This window comes from Eutrigla gurnardus, assembly GCF_963514095.1.
Source record: "Eutrigla gurnardus genome assembly, chromosome: 10".
Lineage (NCBI taxonomy): Eukaryota > Metazoa > Chordata > Actinopteri > Perciformes > Triglidae > Eutrigla > Eutrigla gurnardus.
In genome coordinates, this window is record NC_139924.1 from 1,949,149 (window position 1) to 1,958,545 (window position 9,397).

Genomic DNA, 9,397 nt, shown 5'->3' on the forward strand with positions numbered 1-9,397 from the left:
AGATGCCAAAGCCCAGCTGATACTGAATTTTAAGGCCATTATTGGAATTCATATTTGGTAGTTTAAAAACAAAAATGACGATGTTCAAATTAAGCGGTACATTTTATAGTATAGGTCAGTATATTCTGTTGGACAAACTATTTAATGGACACCTCAAACATAATTGGCATTCATGCACTGCAATTTGTTATAAATTATCTGCTTACATATACTGTCGTCCTGGCTGATTGATCAGCTCAGTGATAATCAACCTACAGCCCACAGGACAGTTTCTAGTTCACCATGAAAACAATGGGATTTGTTTTTGTCATTAACGTAAATAACGTGTGAGAGTTCATTAAAACTAAAAAAAGAATGCAGCTTGTTCATCACGTCCTGAATGTCCATCAACTTAATGTGTAAATGAAGAACGAGCTGAGTTATTGGCCTTTAAATGTTATTCATTTTATCTGATTATTACAACAATATGTATTGTCCCATGGCCTTCTGTCATTTTGGGCAAAGCAAGCTGAGTGTCCCTGGTGGATCTCCGGCAGACACTGCTACCGGGCCTTTGCTGTCTATGCTCCACAGCTGTGGAACACCCTGCCCGGCGATCTCAGGCAGGCGAGCTCAGTGGCTTCTTTTAAATCTCTTCTTAAAACTCACTTTTATCGATTAGCCTTCTCTTAATTTTGTTTTAATTTTGTTTTATCATTATTGTATGATTACTTTGTTGTGGGTGGGTGATTTTATAATTTTAAGTCCAATTTTATTTCTCAGGTGGTTTTATTATGTTGTTGCCAGGAAATTGCATTTGACCTGTTTTATTTCTGTTGTTATTGTACAGCACCTTGTAACTTGTTTTTGAAAGGTGCTATATAAATAAAGTTTATTATTATTATTATTATTATTATTATTATTACTGGAAGTTAAGTTTGAGTGATGTTTGACCTGCTGTCATGTTTAGATCACCTGCTTCACACAACACAGCTGCTGCAGAAGAACTGAACACAGATCACTCATTACACCAGTTTAAACTAGTGCTGTCAAACGATTAAAAAATGTAATCGAGTTAATCACAATAACAGGTTGTGATTAATCACGATTAATCACAAGTTTAAAATACTAGTATTTACTTGTATTTTTGGGGGTAGATAAAACAAATACATCATGTGTGGTGTTGGAATAAAGAAATGCATGACAAACTGGTTAGAGGAATCAAAGTATTCACTTTATTATAAGATATCAACTTAGTTGTGATAATTTCTGAACTAGAATCTATTAATTTGCTGAGTAAGAAGTGTCAGGGAGTGCTTGGCATTGCCCACAACATCCGTAATGAACTGCAGACTAGAAGGATTAGCAGACAACCACATAAAGAACAGTTACAAAGTAACGTCTGCTACAAAGTGAATGTAAACAACTTGCCTGTAAAGAGTTTGCAAAGTAACATCTCACCCAAATGAATGCTATAGTGAGTAACAGTGGGCCTATTTAAGAAACTGAATGCCATAGTGTCTTTGAAGATACAAAGTGAACAGTCCCTTTTCACACTCTTAGTTGAATAAGATTATTTTAAACAGCGTGAACTTGTGTGACATGACTCCAGTCAACCTGTTCATACAGTCTACTTTTCTTTCAATCAGTTGCTCAGGCAGACCAGCTTGTTGACATTTTCAGATGACAGAGCGGACCTCTTCTTCTGCACAATGTGGCCTGCCAAAGAAAACAGTCTCTCACATGGCACTGTTGAGGCAGGTGTAGCCAAGTACCTCTGTGCAATATGGGCCAGCTTACCATGAGCACCTGTGTGTGCCGCCCACCACTGTAGTGGACATGCCTCTATGCCGACACTGGGCTCTGCTTTATACCTGTCTACAGTTTTGTCTGTGGACAGTGCCTCATCATCAGACTCTGACTCTGACCCCATCAGTAGGAGGGCCATCTTCTTCTTCTTTGGTGGCTCTGGTTCCATTTCCTCTCTGGATGGCTGTGATGCAGGTTCTCTGTCCTTCAGCATCTCACTCAGCTTTCGCCACACCTCTTCCCTCTCTGCTCTGGGCAGGCACCTTAGGTCCTTGAATCTGGGATCTAGAGCTGTTGCTACCTTTAGCCATAACAGGTTTGTGTTGTCCTTTCGTCTGTTGAGGTCCTCTGTGAATGCAGTCTTGAAGCGCACTATGTAGGCAGGGTCAACATCTGAGACCTCCAACGTACGCAAGAGGTGGCAGAGTGCAGGCAGCACTACAGAGCAGGACACATATTTGTCACCACCCAGGAGCTCAGTGACATACCTACAAACACACAAAACCAACAGTATTAATGACTACACATTTAATTCATTTAACACCCATTTAGGGGACAGGCCTAAAATTATTTCTGAAATACAATAACAAAGTGACTATTATATTAATTGTACTTGCCAGAAAATAAAATTGGAGATGATAGGAAAGTCACCTTACCTGCATGGCTCCAGCAGTGTTTCCAACTTTGCCAGCGTGTCATATTCAGCTGAGGTTAGCATGGCTAATTTGTGCTTCTGCTGTGCTAGCGTTGCCTTCAGTGGGTCTTTGTTGTTTTGGACACGCTTTATCATTTCGAGAGTTGAATTCCAGCGCGTGGGTACGTCCTGGACAAGTGACTGCTCTTCTTGCCCATGAGAGGCTTGCTGAAGTTTCAGCTCTGCTGTGTTTGCAGGACTGTGTTTAAAATGTCCGACTATTTTACGGCACTTGGCTAAAGCACCGTCAAACCCGCTGTCACGGAGAGACACTGTGATTACCCTCTGTATAATGTGCGCTACACAGGGCATGTGCTCGAATGGTAGACTCCTTGCTGCCGCGATCATATTGCGCGCACTGTCTGTTCCTATAGTGGTGATCTTGTCTGTTATCTCCCACTCCTTTGCAACTTCAAGAAACTGACTAGCACATGCTTCTGCAAAATGCCTTTCCTCTGTTTTCACCACACCTAAAGCGAACGAGTGCAGTTGCCATTTGTCATCGATTAGGTGTGCTGTTACACCGAGGTAGTTATGGTTGCTTACTGATGTCCAGTGGTCTCCAGTCAGTGCAATAAATGTAGCTTGTGCCAACTGCTCCGCTTTCTTTGCCTTTTCACTGCCAAACAATTCATGAATTCTTGTGACAATAGCTCCCCTAGCAGGTGGCTTGTATGATGGGTCATTTGAGGCGATCTGGATAATACCTTGAAGCCCCTGGTCTTCAACGATGTTGATGGGCCTGCAGTCAACGGAGATCCATTTAGCGATAGCATTGGTTAGCTTAGTTGTTGTTGCTTTGTTGACAGACTTGCCCTTGCTGCACTCTGCCAGTGTAGTTTGGCGAACACGGCTTGATGATGTCTCAGTGCTAGCATCTTTGCTAGCATCAGCAAAGATGTGCTTTGCCCGAAGATGGTACTTCAGGCTTGTTGTGCTTCGGTGGAAAGACAGTTCATCACTGCAATATGTGCACACAACTTTGGTTTCATCTAAACTTCCGTCTGGAAGCTTTTTAAAACGAAATTTACCGTTAAGCACACCAGGGAACGCCTCCTCAGTCATAGTGTTATCTGTGTTTGTGACGCCTTTCAGTAATTCAGCCAGGTAAACATGCGCGCTGGAATTACGGTAGGAAGTTGGGGTCAAACTTGATAATATTGTAACGTCCCTGGTTAAAAGACATAGGCTGTCAGCCTGTTACCCCGGTCTCTCTGTCAAACACTGGACTGCAGGTCATGTCAATCAGGGTGCGGGCCGGTGGTTGGTGGAGAGAGTGGGGGGTGGGGGGGGGGGGGTCTCGGAGTTTTCGGTGTAAGAGTGGGACAGTTGATGTGTGTTGCTGAGAGTGTATTTCGAGAGGCTAAATAAAGCATTGACTTAAGAGTTATTCCTCGTCTCGGACTCTTCAGTGAAACATTACAATATGATTAATTTGCGTTAATTTTTTTTTGACGCGTTATGGTTTCCAGATTAATCGCGGGCGTTAACGCGTTAACGTTGACAGCCCTAGTTTAAACCTTTATTCATTGGTTGCCTGTCACTTGATTGATTTTAAACTTGCGCATACAATACCGTCTGTATTGGAAGGAATGGTTGTGCCCTCTGACCTCAAGGAGGAGCTTCACATCATTTTGCTTCTCACTCTCAAACAACAGAGAAGCCAAATCAGTCTACATCTTTAAAAAAAACTCCTTAGGCCCCATTTGTTTCCTCCGACTTTCTCTTGAATAATTTTTTTTTCAAATAGACTAAACTGGCCTCCAGTAGAGGTCTGATTATATTACCATAACAGATGTATCGCATAGCAATTTGGTGACTCGTGCGGTGGATAGGTCCGGCATATGAAAATGTGTCAAATGTCAAAAATTGCCATTCATGATATTGTCATGGTCATGGTAAACATTTAAAATGGCACTTAAACTACATAAATATGTTATTGTGTCACAGATAAGATACATCTTTTTGTAGTGAACATTGTTTTAGTAATAAAAAACTAAAATTAAAATATCTGTAACAAGATGATCATGAATCATAAGGTCTCCCTTCATTAATAAAGTGATGAAAAAAAAGGATTGGAAAAATTTGGATCCTGTAATTTTTCAGTCTCTATTTTTCACTTCTCTACCATGATAGCAGCTAGACTGTTTTTTTGAGTCTCTTGGACGACATTTACAATCATCCTGATAATGGAAATTAATTCTTTTTTTTTTTTTTTTTTTTAATCGCAATCCACAATTCAGTCCTATATCGGCCCATCCCTAGGATGGTGTAAGCTTCCTTTTCAATGCCATATCACTGTCATAGTCTAAATGTCTACATGACAGAAATGCTGTCAACAGAAAGGGAAATTGTGATTCACAATATTGTTATGATAATCGTCAAATATATGCTTCAAACTTTTTAATATGGAACTTTAACAACATATATATTTTCATTGTGTCACAGATAAGACGCATCTTTTTGAAGTGAACATCATTTTTGTAAAACAAACAGCAGAGCATGCTGTAACACGCAGCATCACCTCTCCAGTCTTTTCTGTGAGTCACTGGTAAACTGAAACATAACACTTAACTTATTATTTGTGACTCTCTCCAAAAAAGTGAATTCTACTGTCATACACAGTGCTGTGCCCTACAGTGCTGTGCCCTTACATGCACAAACACTATCAACTACATGTACTACAAGCTTTAAAGACTTCAGACTCAACTCAGACACCTTGTGCGTGTGTGTGCGTGTGTGTGTGTGTGTGTGTGGTTACCTACCGTATTGGTAGTGGTGTGTGTCAGTCCCTGCAGGCTGCGATTGCTTTTGGGCAGCTCATCGTACTGTTGCTACCCCACAGTGTAGATACACACACACACACACACACACACACACACACACACACACCGACACGGATCACTCCTGTGGAAACACACACACACACACACACGTTACATGACATACCGGTCAACACACAGGACAGAGCAGTGAACAAGCAGCATTACAATTATTTGTTTTCCTGTTGATAATTATCATGAGGCCATATGCGATCACACTGTCTAGCAGGACAGAAAAGCCCTGCCCGACGATAGCAAGCGCACATGGGAGATATGCTGTCTGTATGAGTTGACTATGATGGCAGAAATAAACTCTCCTTGAGCTCTCTCAGAAACACATCGGACTTAACAGCCCAGGCATTCAGCATGAATTGAACATATAGGTCAACACATTCTCCAGATTTAATGCCTGACCGTTAGAGATGACGCATGCATCGTAGTATGAAAAAGTTGCTCTGTTATAAAGATGACAGGTTGACTGCATCTCGTAAAGCTTCATTCCACTTGTTTCAAAGTGCACGTTTCACCATCACAACCGGCCGTGTGACACATTTTCACTATTCAATGCAGACTATCCACATAACAACTGGTGACATGTAGGAGCTGTTCACGGTTCAACTCATGCTGGAAGGATCCAGAACTTTCTAAAAACGAGATCCCCATCGTCTAGAATTGTCCACACGGGATCCATTCAACTCACAAGCAGGTACCTGAAAGACGAGGAAGAAGGGCGAGGAAGAGTGGGAATGAAGGCGGTTTTTAAGGCTCACCCTGGTTGTTGTGAGCGGCCGGGCCACCAGACAGAAAGCAGTGGGGTGCTACTTGGGAGACTGTGAGAGGATAGTATGAGCACAGCCATCCAGCATGCCACAGATCAAGTTACAGAGCCAGTAAATATAGCAGACGCCTATGACCTCTACAGGTCACTCAACACTCAGTGGCATTCCAATGTGCTCTTAAAGGACTAGCATTGAGGCTGTGGACGCATCAAATCCCCCACGCTGCTGGAGGCAGCAGATCGGCTGCTTTCTGAGAAACAAGTGAAGTGAGTGGCAAGCTTCATTGGATCATGATGCATTCACAGACACCACGGCCTTCCTTCACTTATAGTGACAAAAGACATTGCTACTGAATAACACACTTCAAACTGCCACACAGTCATTTGTTGGTTGACAAATGTCACATATGAACGTGAAAATTGTCATCAATTTCAAAGCTGATGGTAATGCCGCCTATTTCAGGTTTATTGGAATAATCTTCCACCGTGACCAATTTATTGTGGTCAAACTAGATATGAGACAATATAGGATTATTTTTGCTAATCCAGATTAAAAAAAATGTGAATTTCCATTATCGGGATAATAAAATATCGTTAATATTATAAATATCGTCACAAGTGACATGAAAAAGCTGTCTAGCTTATACTATCATGGTAGAGAAGTGAAAAATAGAGCCCGATTATTTTTAGGGTTAAACTACAAAAAGATTTGTTTTTTATATTTTATTGATGATCATCTTATTTAGATTATTTTATTGTTTTTCACTAAAAGGGACCCAAAAAGATGGGTCTTATCAGTCACGCAATACAAATTTACAATATTTGCTTCTTAAACAAATGTAAAGTGATACCGGTTTGTGTTGGTATGGAAGAAGTGATATTTCCATATCGTGCCTGTGCCTAGGTCACACACGTGATGTATAACTGATGTATGAAAAATATACATCACCTAACACAGAGCAGTTTCTATAAGTGGACGATGTGGGTGGATAGGGGCCCTGCAGCCACTAGGGGGCCCCCCAGCTGCATGTTTTTTTGTTTTTTTACATCTCCTGACGGGTATGATGAGGTGACTGACTCTGTTGCATTTATTGACACAAAGGTGCCTCATTGTTTCTACCTTTTGTTATTATTTTCTGTAGGTTAAAGTTGCTTGGATCAACATGAGATGTTTGAGTTTGAGAGAGGTTTTCACAAATAGAGGCTGTTTTCCTCTTAAAGTGTAACCGATTGATGCACGGGTCATCTTCAAGGTTTGACATCCCCCCAAAGTAGTTTGACAAAATAGCCCCCAAACAGAATCTTGTGAAGGGCCCTCAAAAGGCAAGAAAGTGGAGTACTTTCTAGCACAAGAAACCAGTTGACGTATGTGTGAAAGTAATGGAAAAATGCAGACGTAGTAGTGAGCGGTGTAGCGTTACATGACACTAGATGGGACAACGCCAGAACAGAGCCGTGACGTTACTCCATGCACTGCAGTGTATGTGTGTGTGTGTGTGTGGTCCTCCTCAGAGTGATTTGGGCCAAATAGCAATGTATTTGAAATATCCTGCATGACGAGTGGGGATAACATTATTCCACATGTTATAAGACAAGCTGCCCGGTAATGGAAGCGGGGCGGGTTAGCCGGCGGATATATGGGATTTTAAAGTGCTTACATTTTGAAATCCAACATCAGAATTTCCAGATTTTGTCTGAGTGACACTCTGAGGTGGTCTTCTATCAATCTAAATTGAAAGAGGGGTGACTATGGATAATTTTCTTTGAAATGTAATCTGCATTTAGAAGGAAGTTAACTCATATGAGCATTTAATGTCATTTTTAGATCAGATTGGTCTTTAGAAATGTATTATTCATTTATTATACGTTTCAGTAAATATGCCTGCAATTTGAACACTATTTTCTCTGAAATACATTTCGCAGGCACCAATCATTGTTATCACATTTAGAATAGTTTTGCCGATTCATCCGTTTTGTTTCAATTATCTAATTTCTTTATTCGTTTGTTTACGTACGTCTTTAGTCATTCATTATTGACAGACCTAAGTAACTGAGTGGCCCTATCACGTTCACCGGAAGATTGCTTTTATTTTGAAGTCAGTTCTTACATGCTCTTACCGTAATGCCTAGTACAGTACCGCAAAAAAAAACAACCGCGGCGGCTGGCTTGCCTGTGTGTTATCGAGTGGAGGCTGACTTGACCGCAGTAGACTGAAGGGGGCGGAGATCAACGAAACCTCAGTCTATCAAGTCCCTCGGTCTGGGACCTACAGCGAAGTACAAAGTTAACGCAACACTTATTCACTAACCCGCATTTCCTTTTCATCCTCGGCAAGCGTCCCGTATCGGCTAGTTAGCGCTAACTAGCTATGGCGCTAGCTAACCCGAGTAAACAGTAGCGTATGTGTGTGAAGCAGAGCGCAGCGTTCAGAGACCGCCGCAGCGAACTGCATTGTGTGAACTAATTCATGCGCTGCTAACGTTACACCAACAGTCAACTTTTACACTTGTTTAGCAGCTGTTCTTCCCCCAAACCGAGTCATTTATGTAGAAAGTAGCTTAGCTCGTTCTTTTAGCCGACTACCGAAATAAAGAGCTGTTAAGCAGTAATATATGATGCGTAACATTTCAGCGGCTTATTGTGACTACTGAAATGTGTTGAATAGTGTTTGATAAGGTACACTGTATACATTCCCGACAACGCAGCCTGACAGCCGGATGTAGAAGTTGTGTTTCTGCAGGAGAGAACGGCACCGAGCAGAGTTAACGTACGGTGGAGGTGGAGGTAGCTACTTGACTGCATTCACTCACCTCACAGTTGGCTCTCATCCCGATCCAAACGGGCAGCGAAACGCCCCCAAAGAGTGTCTTTACGACTGCCTTCTTTCTTTTAGACCATTACTCGAATGTAACGACACTGTTACATACAGTTGGGCGGAGGACTACACCGTCATAGGCTTTACATCAGGACGACGCTGTTTCTCAGACATATCTTCTGTCCCCTTGCAGTTGTAGAGTTTCAGCAACCCAAGTAACGGTTATGTTGTCTTTAACGGTGACGTCAGTCCGGTAACGGTGCTAATGTCGGATTGGTTCATATCCCATGAGCGTCAACAGCAGCGCAGGGAGCCACCGCCTACACTGTCACCATGGTGACGAACGTAAACATCAGATGGCTTTCATTGACTACAATGCTGCCTTCATGGTTATGGGAAAGCCTGTTACTCGTTTGAAAAAAATGTCCCCAGGGATAGTATTGTTGTAGGAACAACATCAATACTAATATATTTGATTAAGGAAAGTAAGTAAATAAAA

General features: G+C 41.7%; 2 protein-coding genes across 10 annotated transcripts in view; both read right to left on the reverse strand.

The window, feature by feature from the left end:
* The window catches only part of usp2a (ubiquitin specific peptidase 2a), a 55,153-nt gene extending 46,055 nt beyond the window's left edge, over nucleotides 1–9,098 (reverse strand). For 2 of the 9 annotated variants that reach the window (XM_084019972.1, XM_084019963.1), the window contains exons 1-2: nucleotides 6,015–6,163; nucleotides 5,244–5,389 (exon numbers count right to left, since the gene is read on the reverse strand). The gene's annotated coding sequence lies outside the window, so the exon portion shown is untranslated. Of the gene's footprint in view, nucleotides 1–5,243; nucleotides 5,390–6,014; nucleotides 6,168–8,893 lie in introns of those variants that run through there. The other 7 variants (XM_084019967.1, XM_084019966.1, XM_084019973.1 and 4 more) reach the window with 7 other exon arrangements.
* On the reverse strand, nucleotides 1,036–3,297 carry LOC311019444 (E3 SUMO-protein ligase ZBED1-like). The gene is made up of 2 exons (XM_084018865.1): nucleotides 2,445–3,297; nucleotides 1,036–2,276 (listed from the first exon to the last, which is right to left on the reverse strand). The coding sequence occupies exons 1-2, from the start codon at nucleotides 2,828–2,830 to the stop codon at nucleotides 1,625–1,627; spliced, it is 1,038 nt and encodes a 345-aa protein (XP_083874991.1). The 5' UTR covers nucleotides 2,831–3,297; the 3' UTR covers nucleotides 1,036–1,624.
* Nucleotides 9,099–9,397: the final 299 nt, after the last annotated feature.